Source organism: Lonchura striata, chromosome 1, assembly GCF_050655825.1.
Source record: "Lonchura striata isolate lonStrDom1 chromosome 1, ASM5065582v1, whole genome shotgun sequence".
Taxonomy (NCBI): domain Eukaryota; kingdom Metazoa; phylum Chordata; class Aves; order Passeriformes; family Estrildidae; genus Lonchura; species Lonchura striata.
Window position 1 is genome coordinate 113,144,043 of NC_140703.1, and position 22,185 is coordinate 113,166,227.

The 22,185-nt window shown below is 41.9% G+C and overlaps 1 protein-coding gene across 10 annotated transcripts in view; it reads right to left on the reverse strand.

The window, feature by feature from the left end:
- Window positions 1-236: 236 nt before the first annotated feature.
- AGPAT3 (1-acylglycerol-3-phosphate O-acyltransferase 3) overlaps window positions 237-22,185 on the reverse strand; it is an 85,681-nt gene continuing 63,732 nt past the window's right edge. For all 10 annotated transcript variants that reach the window (XM_021540017.3, XM_021540024.3, XM_085586387.1 and 7 more), the window contains 8 exons: window positions 15,914-16,140; window positions 11,156-11,325; window positions 10,806-10,967; window positions 9,201-9,354; window positions 8,700-8,802; window positions 6,286-6,361; window positions 3,922-4,120; window positions 237-3,285 (listed from right to left, as the gene is read on the reverse strand). In XM_021540017.3, coding sequence (XP_021395692.1) covers window positions 3,197-3,285; window positions 3,922-4,120; window positions 6,286-6,361; window positions 8,700-8,802; window positions 9,201-9,354; window positions 10,806-10,967; window positions 11,156-11,325; window positions 15,914-16,091 — 1,131 coding nt within the window. In that variant the 5' untranslated portion in view covers window positions 16,092-16,140 and the 3' untranslated portion in view covers window positions 237-3,196. The remainder of the gene's footprint in view (window positions 3,286-3,921; window positions 4,121-6,285; window positions 6,362-8,699; window positions 8,803-9,200; window positions 9,355-10,805; window positions 10,968-11,155; window positions 11,326-15,913; window positions 16,141-22,185) is intronic.

Sequence of the window (22,185 nt, forward strand, 5' to 3'; positions counted from 1 at the left end):
GCTGCCAAGGCCAAGAGCATACAGCTATCATTTGTCCATGTTAGTCTGAGAACCATTCCTCTTCGGAGTCAGTGCTGAACTCCATAGCAGTCAGCTTGCAAGTCCACACTGGAAAACTTTATTTACTCCAAACAAATAAGCAATAAATGAGAATTCTGAAAAATGGAGAGGAAAAAACACTCCCATAGCTGTAAGTTTATTAAACCTAGCATGGTTGAAAAGCAAAAGACAAAAAACATGATATATTTTTGTTTATTATTGCTCTTAAAGGGCTTGGTAGTCAAATATACAAGCTATGCTCTATTAAACCAGAAGAAAATAAGATATAAAATCTATGCTCACTTTTCCAATCCAATCCACCTGCTAATCTTCATTAGTGACATTAACTTCAACTATTTCCAGTCATTTTAATTTATACATACTCTGTGTACGTGTGCGCGCGCAAGTATAAAAACCCCTACTTGAGATAAAAATCAAAATGAAGAGATTTGTGTTGGTTTTGTACTGTTTTGTGCACTGCTGTAGATTTCAGTTTTTCAAGTGGTTACTGATATGTCTGTTTAGAAGAGCACAATTTAAGTATCTGATGATGTATTTATTATATTTTCAAAAAGAAAGCATGACCAATAAGTTATGGTAAGAAAATATGAAATGTTGATTATTCTCCTCTTGATATACATGCACTAATCCCATGATCCTGAATAGGGAGTTACATGCACTAAGAGGAGAAAAGGATCCTGTAAAGAGAAAGGCTATTAATTCCTTTCTCCTCTAAGCAGCTCCCCTCTTCTCAGCATTAAGAAGGGATTTATTTTGTGAAATTATCATCATGCCCATTAATATACTGTTCAAAATATAAGTATAAAACATAGTCAATGGTCAGCCTGCTTAGCAAGCCTCTTCTAGCCAGTACAATTTATATATACTCAATGTCATCTTCAGGAAGCAAGTATACAGCATTTGTAATATCTTTCTAGGAAGCAAGAACTATACCCATTACTGAATTACTTACGAAAAAAAAAAAAAGGAAAAAAAAAAAAAAGAACCCCCCACTGTTCTCAGTCCTCTGGTTAAAAACAGGGAAAAGCCAGAGTTAACTTTATCAGCATTTGGATGTCTGGCTGTATTTGAAGACTAAGTACAAAAACATCCAGCAAGGAAAACAAAGTTATGGCTAGGCTCTGCTCTCCTCAGTTCCCAAGCATATTTCAAATCCCACTAACATTTGCAACAGATTTGCAGCCCCTCTCTTAGGGAAGATTTATTGAGGGGATGAAGATGACACACTAACACTGGGGGTCTGGGTACAAGGATTCAGTGAGGTGGAGTCTAACAGGAGACAGACAGAACTCAGGTCAGCCTTCAAATGCTCTTGTTGAAAAGACCACAAATAAAAATCAAGTGCATGACAGAACAAGTGATTAATGACCCCAAGTAAAATATTTTTCTAAGTTACAAAATTGCTCTTCCAGTGTTTGAAAACAGAAAAACCTGTGGGAGAAGAGGTTACATTCCAACAGTTAAGAGCAAATTCGGAGAGAAGGTAAATTATTACTCTCTTATCTTGATTACCGGAGCAAAGATGAAAACAACAACCAGTGCTTTGATAAAATCTGCTCTTTACAAAAGTGAGATAAATATTCTAGTGGCAGCTGGGTTAAAGATACAGACCCTGAGGGTTAGCTTCTGCCCTCAGCTGTAGATCTGCAACTCATTTCACCCATTCCTGTGAGCAGCCAAAATGACCTTCAGACTTGAACATACAGGTATAGTTACCATCTGTTTGCAAATAATTCTCCAGCTATGCATGCAGCAACAACCTACAGAAACCTCCAAATGTGCGTTTGTAAAAAAAGGAAAGGAACGGAAAGGAAGAAGGGGAAAAAAAGGAGACACAGACACGATTCTGAGCTCTAATTTTGAGTGAAAAAGACCAGAATGTCAACAAGCAAAACTAAAGATACTTAAAATCCCTGAAGAGACCTTATACTCTTTCTAATGCTTTAACAGCACAGCTCAACTTGCAAAAAAATTCACATGAACATCTAAAGTATGACCAAGTCAAAAGACCAGCACACTCTATCCTGACACACACAGGGTAAAGTTCTGGCCCCATCTCAATCCATGTTGAAATTCTCATTAGAATTTCAAGAGAAGCCAGCATTCAAAATTTGACTGCTACAGACCTCTCCTTTTCACATTTTTTACAAAAGAAGACATTTTGAAAACTATTGTGCTGCTTTCTAGTGCTGCCTCCCAGTTTACTGAGAGAGGTTGGCTGAACTGGACTTTGGTAATGAGAGATGCAAAAAGAAATAAAAGAACTGAAAAAATGTCCTTCTTTGCACAACTCTAAATCCCATGGTCAATCACTAATTTAAAAAAAACAACAAGCCCAAACAGATTAAAAATTATGGAACATGTTTGATGTCAAACAGGCCAAACTGCACTCAAGACTCAAGACCTAATTTTGAAATTAAACAGCCTTGAGCAGTTAGCAGGAGATAGGATGAGAATGTTATCCTGTTGGATCTGTTCTATGGGATGTCCTGATGGATAACACGCTGCTTCCAAACTCCACTATCCATTCTCCTGCATTACAGAAGTCTTTAGATGTTGCCTGAAAATAAAAAGTGTCAGTGTAACATACAAACAGGATTTCATCTGTAGCCATGACAACACAGCCAAAAAAACTCTAACCCAATGAACACCTGTCAATTCATTTAAGGAGGGTGTTTTTTCCTGGCTCATTAGTAAGAGAAGTTGGAAATCAATAAATGTTATGTTGGCTTTAGTAAGAGGAAACATTCAATGGCTCCTGTTGTAAAAGTGAGTGTAGTGCTCTTGACAGAAACCAGTTTTCAGTCACCTGAAGATACACGTGGCCATGGCCAATGCCCTCTTTTCTCCCCCACCCCAAGTCCCCCCACAAAGCAAGAAAAATTAGTTTCTTCTTCCACCCCACCCCAGATTTTATCCCACAGCTTGACTACAGTAATCCTTGAACAGGCAGAAGGTTGGTGCATTCTCTTCAGCCGATGCCTCCAACTTCTTCATTCTTGGCTCAAGTTTTATTCATTAATATTAGTCATCAGTTATTAAGAAAAAGATAGTTTCTAAGTGTTTGTTGATGTTTTTTAACTGAAGTTAATCAGATACCATAGTCTTGTTATATGTGCTGAACTGCAGCCATCAGTTATTCCTTTTTCTTGAATTCCTGGTTGCCATAGCTGGAGCCTTTTTCTATTTCAGTTACTCCTATCAGTCTACGAACTCCAAAGGAAGCTTTAAAATATAACAGAAAAATGAGAGGCACATTAAAACCAGTTCAAGCATGTAGGAAGTTACACGTAAGCACACGAGCAGAACCCAATCCCCAAGTCAGCAGTGACCCACAGTGCATTCTACGAGGCTGCACAGGGATCACAAAGAGGGACAATCCAGATTTTAAAATATAATCATTGCTTCTCTTGGTTAACAGGACATGTAGCATGAACACTGGAGCATATCCCCTCCCTCTACTTCCCCTTCTTTCATTGTTAGGGTTTTTTGGTTGCGGGAATGGGGGGAGAAAATTTGATCATTTGATGTATTTTTTGTTTGTTGTGGTGGTTTTGTTTGGGTTTTTTTTTAATTCACAGACAAGTTGTCCAGTGAAAGTATTTTTTCTTTCAGGTACCATAATAACTGGCTATAAGACTCACCTGCTACTACTACAGTTTTTGCTTAAGATATGAAGGCAAATTTGCCCAGATTAAAGCTTTTGAAACAATAGAAATGCTGTACAATAGAAAAACTGATAAATGAGCTCCAAATATTTTCCTGCAAGCCCCATTCTCATTAATTAATACACAGAACTTATTGGAGGTAAAGGATCCTGTTATATGTCACTGGGCTTAGCATCTTCTCTGCTTTTATTACCTGCTCCTACAAGTCCCAGGAATGCAAGGATAAGGAGAGGTGATCCACTTGCAAAAACTCCGAAGCCAAACGTGAAGAGAGGAGAGAGGAGAACTGTGGCCCAAAAAAGAAAGTTTAGGAGAGTCCATGGTCTCCTAGGAGGTTTAAACTGCTTGCCAGGAAATACACCTTCCTGATTATACATCTCTTGCAAAGCATCCTGGGGTAAAGAGAAAAGAGAATGGGTTCATAATGTTTGCACCAAGAAGCCCAAGATTAGTCAGCTCCAGAACAACATCAAGGATAGTGTCTGTGGTACAAGCTCATCGAGAGTGCACAGCATCCAATTCCATCTGCTGTCACTTATTTGGGCATTTCTGTTGATCATCCAAGTGACCTTTAAGCCTTTTGAAGGCAATTTTGGCACCATCAAAAACTGAAACCTTATAATCCTCTCCACTACCAAATACCTTCATCTTGCCTGTTAATTACTTAGGAATTTAGGGCAGCTTCAGGCCAGAGACCAGTTCAGACACTACAAACCCCCTTAGCTGGGTGCTTTTCCTTCCTGTTTTTACTTCCAGAAAGGTCAGCATGATTCAGCAAAGAACAGCAGAAAAATTCTGTATGGAGAGCCAGGAGGGGAGGGCAAGGAATGAGCTGAGAGCAGAGATAGCACCACACCAGCCCTAATCCCAGCCCTGCAACAGAGCCACTGCATCCTGAGCTGAGCCTGCAGAGGTGCAATCCTGGAACACATCAACCAGAGGAACAAGGTGCCCACTACCTTCCCTCAGTCTGTGAGATTGTTCTTTAAGGTTTCCAAGCCATTACCAAGGATGGCTCAAGTCTGGCTATTTCTTGGTTTTATTTCTTTTGGTTTTTTTTTAAATTTTGCTTACAAAGGACTGAGAAGTAAGTGCAAGGCATTCCTTGCCAATAACAGCCTTTGGAGGACACACCCTCTGTGCAGGAAGAGGATTCCAGTTACAAAGTCATTGCAAGAAAAGGAAAGAGAGGATTCCAGTTACAAAGTATTGCTAACGCTGTAAGATCAATATGTATAATACCCATGGCCATAAGCAATAACTCTCTGTCAACATTCTCACAACAAAGCTGAACAGAGGTACAGCCAAGATCAGGAGGGATGAAAAGAAATGATGTCACATTGCACCAGAGGAGGGTTAGACTGGACAATAGGAAAAAAAAAAAACTTTCATGGAAAGGGTTGTAAAGCAGTAAGATTGTCCAAGGAACTGGTGGAGTCATCATCCCTGGAAGTGTTCAAAAAAACCCATATGGATTTGGCATTTGAGGACATGGTTTAGTGGTGAATATGGTGGTGGTGCTGGGTTGACAGTTGGACTATGTTCTTAGAAGCCTTTCTCAACCTCAAAGACTCTTTGGTTCTACAGACCTGCTAAGAGGAGGTGGGGGGGAAAAGATGATGAGCTACTGCTCTTTGTAAAATAACCTCTCTCCTTAACTGAATCAGAGGTCAGATATTCAAACAAATTAGGCTGAAATAAATATAATGAAACTCAGAACAATTTGCTGCCTACCTGGAGACTGAGCATAAGCTTAGCAATGCTGCAGCACAGGTCATCATAGCTAGGGAAAGCCCAGGATACTTAACTTTTTCTGTGCTCTGCTGTCTTCCCACAAAGATCAGCAACACAGAAATCAAGACAGACTTTTCAAGTTCAATAATCCACCACTTAGGGCTGGACAACAATTACAGCTCTCTTGTACTCCCCACAGAAGTGTTAAATCTGTGGCTGAGAAAAATGGATTTTTCTAACCATCTAAGGTTAGAAAAAGAAATTACACAAGGAAAAGCTCTGAGCCATCTGAAGGCATGCTGGGCATGTGTTTTATCAGTCCCTGGCAGCAGATCCCAGGGACTGTCTGTCCCATGTCACACACCACTGCAGGAGTATTACCAGGAGGCAGAAGGAAAGTGACAGTGGAAGAAAAATGAAAGCAAAGAACAATTGCAGCTGAAAGCTGGGACCGGCTGTCCCTGACAGTTATCACTCTTCTCAAGTGCCTAAAAACACCTACAGGGAAAATGGAGCCTTCAGAAATGCATGACAGAGATCCAAGCACTGAAAAATGTAAAAAGACAGTGGATTGCTATTAGTCTTCCACAGCTCAGGCGTATCTCTGAATTCTGTTGTGCTTCCTGGCAATTTGAGACCTCACTACTCAGCCCTCTGCTGCCAAGGGGCTCCTCGGTCCTGCTCCTTCCAGCCCTTTGAGGGATGGCTGCCTAGTTATACATAAAATCCTCTCCATCCAGTGCAAGAGTGTGTATTACTCACTGCCTTAATACACTCCCGTGTGCAAGTCCCAAAAGACAGAAAAGAAAGCAAAGCTATTTACCTTTTCCTGGTAAAGCTTATGAAGCCAATTTGCAGCTTCCTTTTCATCTTGAGGGATATCTTCCAGAGGAAATCTCCTATTTTAGTAGAGAGATTAAAAAATGGAAAGAACAACAAAAAAAAATTAAGATAAAATCCAGGTATTTAGTTTTATGCCTCTTCTCGAGAAAATCTTCCATTCAGTAAAGGGCAAGAGTGTCACTGATGGCAGAGATCTTAAACACAGAGAACTGGGACTTAAAATCTGAGGTTTTAGGATGGGGATTAGGTGCTATTTAAGACAAAAGAAACTGTACAAGCTCCTGTCAGTTTCAGAGCACATCAGTAAAATAAGCATTTCCCACTCAAGCACTGCTCCTCCTTCACCAGATCCATCACTGGCTGATTCCCAGTGAGCTCAGACTGAGGCACTCAGAACTGGGAAAAGACAAGCAAGTGGAAAACCCAAGGATAATTGCTTGCTACATTTTGGTAGTGAAAACCCTATTTTGGAAGCAATGGAAGAAGCAACTAAACATTCACTTTATACCATCTCTAAGGCAAACATCTGCAGTGACTACACTTGTCCCTCTTTGCCTCTGCAGCCCCACAGACTGAGGCACACAGTTCTGGGGATGTGTGACAGTTTTGGGGGTCAGGCCAGCCCTGACCTCACTGAGCACATGTGCCTTCTCAGAGCCTCTCTACAGTGGTGAAGAGCAAACCATTCCCCTGAATTCTTCTGTTTTCTGAGACCAAGCCAAGTCCCTTTATGACTCTGTGAATTTGTTCTAACACATTTCTAATGATTTCTGCATCCATAAGCCAACTGAACACCAGATCTGGCAGATTTACTTACATGAGCTCTAACAAGAGAAACTGCTCAATTCATAGAAGTAATGTTCAATAAAAGCTCAGTGAAAAGTCATTTGCTGAAAGCTTTCTGGTGAAGTTGCCATGGTGTTGCTGTCACCACTAGAGGGGACTCACAGCAGTAACATTTGAGAATTCCCGATTATTTCCTCTGGAGGCAGTCGAGATGAAGACTGCAGAGCTAAGCTGCTTACCTCTGCACAGGTAACTACGTCTGCACATGCCAAGAACAAGAGCTTATGTGCTTCCCTTCTCTGAGCTACAGTAAGTCTGCTGGCACAATAAGGACATGTTTCATTTTCATCAAAACATCTGTAAAAATAGTCTCCTTACTCTCATAGCTTCTTCCCCAAAACAGAGAAAAAATGTAGAAAAGCACCTTGAAAATATTTATTCCATCCACAACTATTTTAAATCAAAATTATCTAAGCACAGCAATTTGTAGGGTACAATTAGTAATTTTTACCTGGCAACATCATCCTCAACAGTTTTACAAACCTGAATCTCTTCTAACTCTATTGAAAACTACATTTCTCTTCTTTCCTCCCATTACCTCTCCAAGAAATGAAATAAAACTGCACCTCCATTAGCAAAAAAGGATATTTAACTGAAGGCTGCCACAGTTCAGTGTATAATTAATAATTATACAGATGGGCATCCATGCATGTGCACTTCAGATCCAGCTAGATATCCTACAGCACCTGCCATCAGTGTGGAATTACAGGTAGAACTGCCTCACCAGCTGTTTTGCTGGCTGGCAAATTGTCTGCTCACTTTCCTCATCAGGAATATGTCTGGCAAGTGTAAATAGTGAAAATGAAACCCCTTGCAAATGAGCAACTCCACCTCTCCATGGACAGCTCCACAGACATTTTTTCAGCTGAGAGACTAAAATGTTGTGGATGTTGCAGCAACACACAGACCCAAGGCCAGAGGAGAAAGATGTGGGGGGAAGGAGAAAGGCACTTTTTTTTTTTTTTTTTTTTACTTTTAAAAACCAAGCATCAACCTCATCACCAGAATACATCAATGTTTTACAAAGGGTGGGTGAATCCCCCAGAAAAGCAAACTGTCTAAGGAACTGTGGAAAGAACAACCAGGTCATGTCTCAGGTCCAAACATAAAAGGGAAAAGAAAAAATTCTACAGGATTGATTGTTTCTATGATCACAAGGAAGCCTTTGAAGAAGAAGGCAGCAAGGAGAAAGCAAGAAAGAGAATGGGCAGGTATGCATGCAATGTGTACATGCTGTATGGGGTTAGGTGTAAGCAGCTACTCTCTGAGGCAAAGGAACAGTGAGGAATGTGAACAATGTCCCACCTCATTCATAGGATGTCTGAAATTCAGCATTTTTGAATTTTTAATCTGCTGATCAAACCATGTGAGTGAGGGAGAGAAACTGGCATGTAAAGAAGCTTTAGACTATTTACTACAAGGGACCACTGAAGCTGAAGGACAAGGAGAAGTGGACTACAGGAAAGGAAATTTCCCTGTAAAATCTGAATACACTTCAACATGCTAAACTATGCATGTTAGGGCTCACCTCCATCAGTATGTGCTCACCTTACACACATATCTGCTTCATATTTCTTTCCATAAAGAATTCCTAATAAAGATGGGTTCTTGTTTCCTCTGAAATTTAGTGTTACATCATACACTGCTGAAACTGTTGGGAAAAAAAAAGTAAACAGGGCTGTTACACCAGCAATTCTAGCAAGAACCTTCTGGCATCTCTGCTTGAGACAGCAACAGAGCCTTGTGCAAGCCTTGCATTAATGTGTCAGAGTCCTCCACTATTTTGTGTTTACACATCACATTTATCTGCACCAGCCCCCTAACACTCCCAGCTCTGTAAAACACCAGATGACTTGATGAACTAAGCAACAAAAAAAAGGTTTTTAGTATTTTTTAAGACTGGTATCTGACAGTTCTGTGGCAATTTACAAATTACCAGCTGACACGCTGGATCCTCATTACTGCCAGCCAACTAATTGTAATGAACAACAGAGTAGACTGTGCTGGTGCTAAATAACACATTACAAGTGCTGCAAAGCTTGGCAGTACCTGTTCCCCTGAGACACTGGACAGCAGTGGTGAAACCTTTGGTTCTGGGCAACAGGTGATATTTCAGTTTAGGCAACCCCTTAGATTCAGCTACTTCCATACTGATGCGGTGCTTGGTCTCTGTGAAACGAGTTCCTTCACAGTACAGCAGAAACTGTGCAAGACAAAAGCAAAAAAAAAAAAGCCCCAAGGATATCTTAAGACATCAAAAGAAATCTAGCAGTATACTGAAAATTTGCCCAAGATAAACATACATGTGCACAGGCTTCAATTGTCTCATCTCCCCATCAAGTAATAGGCATAAGCACCAACTCCCAACTCATTTCCTATTACCTTTACATTTAACAACACTTGTACCAAATTTAAGGTGACAAAAAAGACAGACCTAATTGTGGCATTTAGAATGCGCAGAAATTGAGAAATTGATCCACTCAAGTCAATTTTAATCATGATTTCAATTACCAAGCAGGAAGTCTTGATTTAAATGATCAATGCTGACTACATTTTTCACTTTTGTTTTCCCTTGAGACTTGTCCTTGCTCCTCAGTTGTAGAATCATTAAAATGTATAGATTTGAAGCTCAAGTTCAATCTTGAGATTTTCTAATTGTTCTGGGTTTTTTTCTTCCCCACATTCAGCAGGAAGATATATTCAATATAAATCATAATCATATATTCAAGCAATTAAGAAGCTTAAATACATTATCCAGATTCTTACCTTTTCTGTCTTTGTAATGGTAGAAAATTACAATGCATTCACAATGTTCTAGTTAAGGCTTAATGTTTCACTATTCATTTTAACAAGCTGTACTGGATAATACTGAAAACTCACTTAAAATGCATAAAAAGCCTCTTAATGTTTTATAAGCCAAATAACTGTATGTTACTTGTGTTGCTATAAAAGCAAAGCTGAGAATTTATCAAAATCTTTGCATTCAAAACTCTAAGAAGGTTAATGGGTTGATTACACCACTGTGCTGCTGCAGTAAAGTTTAACAGCATTGCACACAATGAAACAGAGATGTTTTACCCTTGGTTTTAAATAATGTCAAAATAAAAAGGAAAAAATGTAACTGCAGAAGGAGATATAAGCTTGCCTTATGTTCTCACAGAGACTTTTTGGGAAACCTGTAATTTCACAGATCAACGAACACACTAACAGGAATTTTCTATCAAAATCCATGGTCTGTGCAGTTAAATTCACTCGCTTCTCCAAAACAGATTTTTTGTTTATGTGTATTTTCAGCCTACCTGAGGAAATATACAGATATAGCAATCTTAGTTATGCAGATGTAGTAATCAAATGTAAGTTTTGGGGTTTTTTTTAATAGGCAAAAATAAGTTTGGACAGAATTGTTAGCATCACACAAGCCTGATTTATAAATGATTCTCAAGCTTCTGAACTGTTTCTCAAATAGTTTCCCTTACCAACAGACAAAAGCAGTTTTCTACCAGTATATCCCAAAAGATCTGAAACAGAGCATGGCTTTTCTGTGACAACTCTTGGAAGTGGGCACACCTTCTCCCGACACACAAAGCCACAGGCACCAGTCTGTCACCGTTTCACTTCCAGCAGCCAATACCAGAGGAGGGACTCAACACTTACCCACATATATTCAGGATAATCAGACAAACGTTTCAATCCCTCAATAACTGTATCTCTGTCCTCTTCCCATTTCCTTTTGCAGAAAACAATCTCAAGGAAGTACCACGTCCAGCCGATTAGGGGCACATATAGCAGCTCTCTCTTAGCAAGAACTTTGGAACTCTTGGAGAAAAAAAAGAAAGTGACAATCCAAAAATGTCATTTGCTGATTTGTGCAACGAGGTCAAACACATTGAAGCTAAGATGATGGAGCTGTATCTAAGAACTTAAATGCAAAGAAACTGTTTATAGATGGGTTTTAAACAGACCTGTCACCCTGCAGAGGAAGGGAAAGTTCATGGTCCACATACCCCCAGCACTCCGAAGCGCTCCGTCATCGTCCAGCCGCACAAGAAGTCGATCTCAAAGTTGTGGTTCAGGATGATGATGACATGTTCCTTCCCAAAGGTTTTCACCGTGGCCTCGTCTGAGAACAGGGTGCACTCTGTGCCTGACCACCATTCCAGCAGCATTACCAACTCTAGCAAAAATGGTGAAAGTGAAAGAAAACATTTAGAGTTTCATCCTCAGGCCCATCCACTGCCCAGCCTCTCCTGACCCCAAACACCCAGCAGAGATGAAATAAAAGCTTGGAAGGGTATAGACCACACCATATTACCATCCCTAAGGAGTATTTAAGGCACCAGACATATGCATTATGGATAATTCAGTAAGTTTTTAACAGCAACGAGTTTGGGCATTGCATTTCAAATGCAAAATTTCATGACCACTGGAATAAAAACCCAAAGTCTTTTATGCCTGAAAACAGACAGTGGAGCTGTTGATTGCTCCACTAAATGAGCACAGTTCCTCCCAGGTGGAATACAAATTATGCATAGATGCAGCCTAATGTTTTTGCTCCACATGAAACAAGCCTTATGGAGGTAAACAGACCAATAAAGGTCTTTTAAAGGGGTGCAGTGACATAGATCTTCTGTGATAGATTTTAATATTACAACACAGGGCTCTAATTGTTCTGCATTATGATCATCAACAGAGAGTTAAAAACAGCAGAAAATTGAGTGAATTTATCAAAATACCTGGGCAAAGACAGGAACAGTAAATTTTGTCTTCCTTTTACTGCAAAAGAATGAGCCCTTTTCCTCCATTTACTCCAATACTTCAAAGTATCACAGCAACTCTTATTCCACCCTGAACATTTGTTACCCTTTTTTATTTTCCACCTCCCCTTTTTTCATCATAAAACCCCCTTCCACTTAAATTCAGCATGCACTGACTGTAGTTGCTATGGTTAGCTTATTTCCCTCCTTTCAGTACATTGAGGCAGATGGAAGTCATTGCTTGCATCATGGGACAACTATAAAAAGTATGAGAATAGTTCACCCTCCCAGTAGGAAGATTTGCTTCCCTGCAAATTGTAGTCATTGATATTTTCTCATTTCAATGAGATATGGTTGAAATTAAAATGTGGTTGCACAAATACAGTGGTTAAAAGGAGTCCAACCCTTCCCACATGACTACACCTGTGGGTTCCCCCTCTGTTCCCTCTATCAGGCTCTGCCAGGAGGTTTTTCAGCTTCCCATTGGGAGTTTCTGGTTTTGCCAAACAAGACAGCACCTTCCTGCACAGGCATTTCCCATCAGTGGGATCAAACAAGGTCATCTATCCATACTGCTAAACAGGAGTTTGGGATCCAGTCTTGCACCACACCAGAGAAGACAAACACAGGATTTAGGTGAACCAGTCCTGGTTTGCTGAGGGTACAGAGCTCACCTAGCACTGTTTTTTTCACTCATGACCACTTACTCACCCACCAGGTTATTCTCCTTATCGCTTTCAGCACTTGCTTATTTGGAGGCAGAACAAAGTTATACATGTTGCTGGCCAAAAGAGCTTAACCCCAGATAATTGGAAATATGGCAGAGGAAAGACAGAATTGTACCAGGTACAGGTTTCTATCACTGCTTCCCAGCTTTGCATGTTTTGTGTTCACTTACCTTCCTTTCTCTGGTTATCCTGGCTCAGTAAAAGGGGAAAGAGAACAGGAAGAGTGTCCTCACATCACCTTCCACACAGGTGGCCAAGAGAATTGGAGCAGTTGTACCAAACACATCATAGTACTCTGAGCAATTTTCCCTTTCCATTGCTGACTGTGTACCAAGGAGGAACATCTCCAGTACTTGCTACATTTTCTAATAAAAATTATAATCACCTGGTTGTGTTTCTTCTTTAAAATCAGGGGAAAAAAATCTGCAGGACAGTGGATGTGACTTTCTGCAGAACCTTTCTCCCTAAAACAGTGGAGGATTTGCCAGAGTTCATACTGAGAGAGGAGGGTTGAGGAGCCAAAGGATTAACACGAGGAAACAGATTGTCCTTAACAAATGTGCTGACAAATGATGTAATTATAACCAGGAGTGGGCTCGTTTCCTTTTTTCAGTGTGTGGGTTACAGCTCCTTTGCGTGGCACTGATCCTATCAATGCTACAGCAAGAAATCCTCCTGAATGAAGGAATGGCAACACTTGCACTGCCCAGGACAGTTCCTAGAGGGAATAAGCAACACCTTGCTTCGACCACCCCTGAAGCTGGGGGTCCCACACACCAAAGCAGGTGCATTTACAGCCTCACAAGCCCCCAGAAACAAAGCAAACGAGGGGCACAGCACATCCTCTGCTGGAAGTACCAACATTTGAGAGGTTAGTTTTGCAACAGGACTAACCCAAACATGCTGCACTCTCCAAGGGTGTGATTCATCTGAAAGGAGCTGACGTGGGAGAGCTGCAAGTACAGACTACCTGTCACGAATTTATGGGTTTATGTTGGGGCCAGAGCCCAAGAGACTGCCTTCCCCAGATGTCTGTCAGGAACATTGGATAGAGTCTCTCTCCCTCCCCTTTGGAAGCTGGGCTTTATGTATTTGAGAGGAGACACAGTGAGAACAGAGCCTGGTTTTCAGTAGAGAGGCACATAGAGGATCACCTGTGTATCCCTCCCTGCACACTGATCCTCTGCCAGCTGGGCAGAGCATTTTCTCTTACAGACCCTCAGCCTAAAACCACAAACAGCTTGGAGAAAGTGAGCAAAATGTAGCATCCAGAGCAGAACACCAACCTACAGGTTCCTTGCCAAAAGACTTCTTCATACTGAAATATACTTCATTATGAATGGCAACACTGGAGCTACTACATTTACACAGCTTACCTAAATTGCTATAAATCACAATTGAAGAGCATATTCTGTCAGCTCTTCCATTACAGGACATCAGCTTTTTGCAATCCCACATAACATTTACATTGACTTTCATAGTTTAATTTTCCAACATGTTAATTTATAACAGGCTATACACTAGGGGTTATCCTACATACAACCAATTATCTACTCAGCTTCTCCAAACCTCTTTGAACAATGGTGTGGGTTATTTCCAGTGTTTAGAGGATGTAAGACAGCAGCATTTGAAGTGTGTTGTTTTCATGCACAATGCTAACTAAGGGCTGAGCCTAAAGCCTTACAGGAACAAGCAGCTCATATCCTCAGAAAAGCCTAACTATTAATGCAGCAATAGTTTTCAGCACGAGATCAGATTCTACATTATTAAAAAAACAAAGAAATTCTTACAAGCAAATTAAAAATAAAAACTCCTAAATGTCCCCACCCTCATCCAACCAAACTAATTTTGAAGTTTCTACTAAGCTCTTCTACTTCAATACCTTTTTTCTCTGACAATTTGCCTGCTTAGTCTATTTAATTTCCTCTCTCCTGTGCTTCTCAGTAGGCAGGACAAAAAGCACAAGTAAAGGCAGGGACAACACACTTAAAAAGAGACAGAACCAGACACCTCAGAGAGTTTTTGTTGGTGACACTTCACACTGATGATTTACGAAATGTGGGTGCCTGTCAGTGGACTGCTGAGCTGTAATTTCAGTGTTCATTCTGGTGACTCATTTACCCAAAGTGGGAGTTGGATGCTGAGCTGAGCACTAAGGTAAGTGGCCATGCATACTGGGAAGGGATGGGGAAGGGAAACCAATTAGATGATTCACTGCTGAAGCAGGAGGTGACATTTGAGAGCCTTCTAAACACTCTAAACATTTTCAGAAAGCCAGCTCTGTGAGGAGAAGAAGGCAGCATCCATGGGGACGAAGTTTTGCAAAGGTCTGACAGAGAACAAAGAAGCTGCACCCAGTGCAGAGCTGACCCATGGGCAGAAGGAGAACCACTGAAAAATGCTCACAAGGAGACCCTGGCCTCAGAGATGGGCACTGAAGGGTGGAAGTGGATTCTGAAGTTTGTCACACAGTTCAGCTGCAGAGACATCTACAGGAGATAGTTTAAGATAGACCTCTCCCTCTGCAGCCCACACAATAAACCTGGGCTCCTACATGATCAATACTGCTCACATGCTCAGTACCTGAGCCAGTCCCTTAGCACAGGTGCTGATACTGGATGAAGATGGCATTGAGACACAAGTAACAACTCCTATCAGTCCTATCAGATAATCTGGATGTGCAGAGGAGCTTTACTTCCCACTTTTTTGAACAACAGAGTGACAACACACATCAGACCCTTGACTTTTGTATGATTTCCCAGTATTCTAGTGTGGGAGTCAGATTCAGTCACTGAGAGTTTCTAGCCAGGCAAAAGCCTGGGGAAGAGCTGGGAAAGAATATAAATAATTCTTTATCTCTCTTGTTTTTCACATTGTTTATAGTTAAGTTCTATCACTGTGCGTCAAGCACTCTGCACCAATGGTGTGTGTTGTTTTCACTTCAGAACCAATGGATTTGATCCTTGCAAAGCTCTGTATAAAAGAGCAGTGTATTTTGAATAAATCAGAGTTTTACTCTCAGCAGCCTTCCGAGTCAGAGTCTTCTCATTCCCGTCTTGCCTCGACAACGACATAAAAAACAAAAAAAACAAACAAAAAAAACCCCAAAAACCAAAGGCTGTTTTGACCTTCTCTGAAAGAATCTGCGCCTAACTTACCATTTCTCTTGTCTCTGTGTGCAAAGAGATACATGTCCATATATATATATATTTCCTTTGGTTGACAAAGGCAGAAACAAGATAAGCTTTTTTCTTTTTCTTCCCCAGCCCAGCATACTCACGGCTCCACAGGGAATAGGCAAGGCGACAGTTCACTCGGCGATAAAGCTGCTTGTTGATGGGCCAGAGGACCAGCGTGCATAGCTGAATGAAGTTAATGATCAGTCCACTGACAACGAAGACGAACCCAATGAGGAGGTGAACTATGAACTGGGTCTTCAGGAAGGCAATGAAGCCCATGATAACCACTCAGAAGCGTGTGCAAGGGCCGTCACTCAGAATAACTGTCCTGAAAAAGACCCAAACCAACAGAAGAGTCAAATGGAGTGGATTTACAAGCTCTGAGGAAGGACAAAGCAAAAGCCCTGAAATAGTCCAGGCTCATTCGTCAAGAAGAACCCAAACCAATAAACACTGTGCTCTCCAAGCCTGCCTCATGCAGGTCTTCACACAAACTGGTGATGGTGCAAACCCCTGCCCAAAATAGGTAGGAATCATTATTTACAATTTACAGCCCACCAGGAAGATTATTGTTTGCTGAAGAGACTCATCTCACACCTCTCTTCAAACAAACACCACGTAATTGGGAGTTAATGCTGCGAGGAACACAGAGCCCTGCACTCACAGTGAGCAGTGGGCAAACAGGGGCTGTGCCTTTAGGGATTCTCTCCTGAACAGCAACAGGAGGCTCACCCTGCAAAGAGCAGGGCTGCTCACACACAGCATCAGTCTGGCCAACACTAAGGCATGGAAATGGAAATCAGGTATTCTCCCACATTCAAAACCCATGCTGGAGCAGGTTTAATAACTTCTCACCTTGTCAAGCCACAGTTCTGTGATCAAATATACCAGTTAGTGTGGGGGGGAAATGTAAAATGATAAAAAAGCCTTAGGCTATGTAGCAGTAGAAACTTGATCTGGAATGGGCATTGGTGTAGAATCTTGATTCCACCAAATTAACACTTAACTCTGAGCATGTGCCATATTTATACCACGTGCAGAAAGACTGGCAACACCTGAACCAGCAGAATGCCACAGGAGCTTAGACAAGCCTGATCCACCACAAATCCTGCCAGCACAAAGTTAACCCAGCAACTGTATTTACCAAGCCACCAAACTGAGTTTATTGCAAGCCCCACATTATCCAGCACTGGCCTGTTTGACCTGTTGGGTACTGGAAGCCCTGCAAAGCCAGCCAGGCTGTCAAACTACAGCCTCAAGGTCTCACCAAAAAAATAAAAGTTTGACCCTGTTTTTCTGCCACAGCCACAGCTTGCTGATGGTTTTCATCCTCAGCTTTTGCAAGTGTGGCAAATGACCTGACCAAGCAATAGATGGTAACAAATATTTTTGACAAATCAGGCATCCCAAGGTGATGTGGACCTGCTGTCTGAAGAAGTCCCTGCCAGCTGTGAGGAATCAAATCATTTTCACTCACCACCTGCTTATGGTGTGCTGCTATTTATAAAACTCTACAGCAATTTTGTTGTGAAATAAAATGTTTTCTATCCTCTCATCTGCCAATCAGGTACAGCCTTTCAAGGCACAGAGTGTCTAGTTTTTGCACAATTAACATCCATTTGCGTCATTAATAACCTACTCACTTCAGAAGCACATAAGACAGGCAAAAAAATAAAAAAAAGCCTGGTTGAACACAGCCAGTATTGTGCTTACCACAGAAAAGCAAAGCAAACCAGAAGGAATAGCATTGGAGCTCATGATAAATAATCTAAATTCTCCCAGTGTTTTCCTGTAAGGATGAAAGAAACACTTCTTCCACTAATAAATTACTTTAAGAACAGCTGTTGGGAAGCAGAGACTTCTGTTTGAAAAGGAACAAGTGGAGCCCTCCTTCTTCCCTCCCCAAAAGGCTGCAGTTGTCTGACACAGCCAAAACATCACCAGTGTTCACATATTCACATATTGCTTTGTAGGAGGCAGCTGTGGCATCCAGTGACTCTCTAGCACTGGGCTTGTTTGTCTTTTCCACTGGCACGCTCAAATAAATACTGCCAAACATTAAACACCAAGTCCTTCACTTCCAAGAGTCATTCTCTTCATCTGGTGTATCTCAAAAGCCAGCTCAAACAAACAAGAAAAGAACAATTCCCTCCACACCCACAAGCTATTTCTTGAGTTCTTGCTTGCCCTCTGCAGAGCCACTTGCAAGCAGCTTTGCTGATTACTGTGTCCAGTGTCAAACCATTCCAAAGGCCAGATTTGAGGATCCTGGAAGCTCTTCCAACATGATTCTATCTATGACAGTCATTAGAGCAGCACTTACAGCCTTTTTCCACGCAGCCTGGCCCCTCTCAGACAGTGGCACAAAGCACACACAAATGGCACAAGGAGAAACAGGAATGTCAGGTATTATCTATCCTCAAATCAAATGGTTTGGCTCTACCTCCACAGCCTCTTGACTTTGAGCACAGTCTGGGGCTGGTGTTTGTCTCTTATATTAAGAACACTGCTGTTTTACACACCCCCAAAGGACACATTCCTCCTCACATTGCACCAGGATGGTTTGTCCAGCTTTGTTGGACATGGAAAACAGGATTTATCACTCTTGCACCAGCATCCTGCTCCACCAGCTGGGCACCACAGAATCAATAACGCTGGAAAAGCCCTCCAAGATCATTGAGTCCCATCTTTGACCAACCACTAACTCATCAGCTAAACCACAGCCCTAAATCTCACATCCAGTCACTTCTTGAACACCTCCAGGAATGGCAACTCCATCATTTCCCCAGGCAGTTTCAATGCTTAACAACACCTTCCCTGAAGAAATTTCCCCTGATGTCCAATCTGAGCCCTCCTGGCACAGCTTGAGACCACTTCCTCTGGTCCTGCTGCTGGTGTCTGATCCTTCCAGTTTTACTGCTGCATACAGAACCTGCCAGTCTCTGTTCTGACAATCTCACTTACTGTATTTGACTTTTAAGATCATTAGAAGTTAACCTTAATCCAGGAATTCTTTAGTTTTCTGCATCCCTGCCCATGTAGGACAGCCAGGCAATTTAGGGACAGGACAACAGGCAAAAGGTGGCCAGCAGCTGTTGTATCCCATGGTCAGGGTTGGGGGAGGATGGGGAAATCAGTATTTGCTGAAACAAGGAAAAACACCACTTCTGCATTTGACATATGTATTAAGATCAGCTTAGTGAAGTATCTAGGAAGCAAACAGCTGCCCCAGTCTGAGATAGCAAGTCTCAGCACTATTTTCTTTTTTTTTTAAACCTATCCATATCATCTGCTTTTTTAAAGACCTGCTAGTAAAATCTTATTTTTGCCCTTGCTTTCCTTAAACACTGTAACTTCACCACAAAACCTTTATTTCCTCCTGTACAGCCACACCGAGAGCTGTAGGGAATTTTAGTACTCTCCCTGTTTTCACAGGATCAGAGAATGGTTTGGGTTGGAAGAAGCATTAAATATCACCAACTTCCAACCCCAACACCATGGACAGAGACACCTCCCACTAGACCAGTTTGCTCAGAGCCCAGTCCAGCCTGGTCTTGATCTATCTGCCCTGATGAAAAAGTTCTTAAATGCTTTGCATCCTTCAGGGCTCTCTCCCTTCTTTCTGTGCAAGAAAACAGCAAGGAGACAAATGTCTTGGGGTGGTGGGCTGACCCTGGCTGGAGGACTGGTGCCCACCAAGGCCACTCTATCACTCCCTTCCTCACCTGGATAGGGAAAACACAACAAAAAGCTTGTGGGTGAAGGTAAGGACAGGGAGAAATCACTTACCAATTACTGTCATGGGCAGAACAGACTCAGTGTGTGGAAATCACTCAATTTATTACCAATCACAGCAGACTGTAGTGATGAGAAATAAAACCAGACCTCAAAACACTTTCTCTCAACCCCTCCTTTTTTTTTGTTGGGCTCAACTTCCTGATTTTCTGTATTTCCTCCCACCCAGCAGTGCATGGGGACAGGGAATGGGGCTGAGGTCAGACCATTACCCATCTCTGCTCCTTTTTCCTCAGAGTGAGAACTTCTCACACACTTCCCCTGTTCCAGAGGGGAGTCCCTCCCACAGGAGACAGTCTTCCATGAACTTCTCCAATATGAGTTCTTCACCAGCTGCTCCAGCCTGGTTCCTTTCCATGGGGTGTTCCTTCAGGAACAGGCTGCTCCAGAGTGGGTCCCTTGAAGGGTCACAAGTCCTGCCAGCAAACCTGCTCCAGCCTGGGCTTCCCACAGGGTCACAGCCTTCTTCAGGTTCTCGTGTGGGCTCCTCCAGGGCCAGCAGGTGGATCTCTGCATCCCCATGGATCTCCCTGGGCTGCAGGGGCACAACAGCCTCGACAGGGTCTGCAGGGGAATCTCCACTCCAGTGCCAGGAGCACGTCCTGCCTCTCCTTCTGCACTGACCTGGGAACCTCCTGGGCTTCTCCCACATACTCACACTCCTCTCTCTGGCCACAATTTCTGCTGTGGAGCTCTTCCCCACCTTCCCTCTTCAGTACACTGCCCCAGAGGTGATACCCCCACCTCTGATGGGTTCAGCCTTGGCCAGTGGCTCTGTCCTGGACTCGAGGACAGAGTTGTGTCTTGAAGCTCCACCTTCACATGGATTCTCTGCTTTCCAAAAGATACAACGTGCCTCTCAGTAGAAGTCAGAATATCACCTTTCTCCTTTACCCAGCTTTCTACATTCATGATAGTCCTAATGATTAAACTCCCTGGAGACTTCTACCTCTGCCAAATGTCACTGGAATTTGCCACCAAGTTCAAAGCCATTAGAAGGGAGAATGACAGAGAAGTGTGACTGCATTCATTAAGAAATCAATCAAACACACAGCATGCACATTACAGCATTTCATGACACGTAGCTATTTATGAACTCAAAATTAAAAATTAAGCCACTAATCATTCCGCAAGACAGTATATTCACTTTGAACTCCAGTTTTTAATTAATTTCTTGCTGTCTGTCATGTGTGTGCAGTCCCTCTGAAGTTCATGATGTTTGCATGAATATGAGCATGAAATTAGAAACTGGTCCACTGATCCTATACTACAGTCAGTGAGAATTAATGTGCTGGACAACAACAAAAATTGTGGCAGGCAGTATTTACATCTCCAGACCTTTGCCTTCAGCTTTTCTGAACATGCTTTTAGCATCTCTGCTGTGCCATATTTACCTCCACCCATGAAACCAATTACAGATATCTTTTGCCCTGAATATCTTGCCCCTGCCCTGGAATCTGGTGTTTTACCTACTTTTGCTATTTGAGAAATGAGTGAAACTTTTAGATCACTGAATTTTACCTTTTACCACATTTTAAAACCCTGTCTTTTTCAAGTGAAGCTTTCTAAGCCTCCTTGATGTCTGTACAAACTTGTCAAACCCTGCCTCTGAAGAAGGGTTAATGTCAGAAGCAGTACAAAGAAGGAATTTTGTTGCCCATCAGGAGTTTCCTGATGATTTTTCAGAATTCTACAAACATTGCTCATCAAAAACACACAAGGAAAATAAAATCTGTTTTTTATTCAAAGTGATATCTACCTCTTGCATGAGCTGCTTCATGACTATGGGGACAGATGAAAGCAGCAGAAACCAGAAACTCAAGAAAATGGCTTTTTCTGAGTATGCTTTCTACCTGTTCAGCCTTTCTGATGACCAAACTCAGGCTTACTTCTCTTTCAAAAGCATGAAAATCACCAGTCTAAGTGTCTGTTCCCTCACCTCTCCTGAGATCAGAAAATCCAAGAATAATCAGCAGCTCCCCAAGAGTCAGGGCAGAGATATGAGGGACAGCTTCCAATGGCCCTGCCTGTATTTCTTTGTCAGATAAATAAAGTACAGATCCCAATCTGGTTATTTTAGAATCCTTCAGAAATGCTACACTACCACATTGGGGTAGCAGGTTACTTTCCTGGACATTGCTGGGAAATTCCACACAAAAAGATGTTGATTATCTTATGACCAATGCTTAGAAGTAACTAAGTTACTGCTAAGAAATAATTATTCCCTGCAGAATACACAATACTCTTCTAGCTGGAAGAGAAAAGTGCAGTGGGCATCCAGCTTTTAAAAGCAAAATAATATATTCAGAACAAACAACCCTGATAACAGGAAAATATTCAGGAAGACAACAGGCTCCCACTTCCTGCACTGTACCACATCTACTTCTGGGATGAGGAATTTGGGAGCCTGACCCCCGTGATGCAGAAGCCACACAAAACCAATGGAGAGAGTATTTAGCCAGGCCTTTGCCCCAGACTTTAAAAAAGCATCCCAAGACTCCTGCCCACTCTGCCATAACACCACTAAAAGCAATCTCCACTACTCAGGCCTCATTTATTTTAGAACCAGCACTGGCAA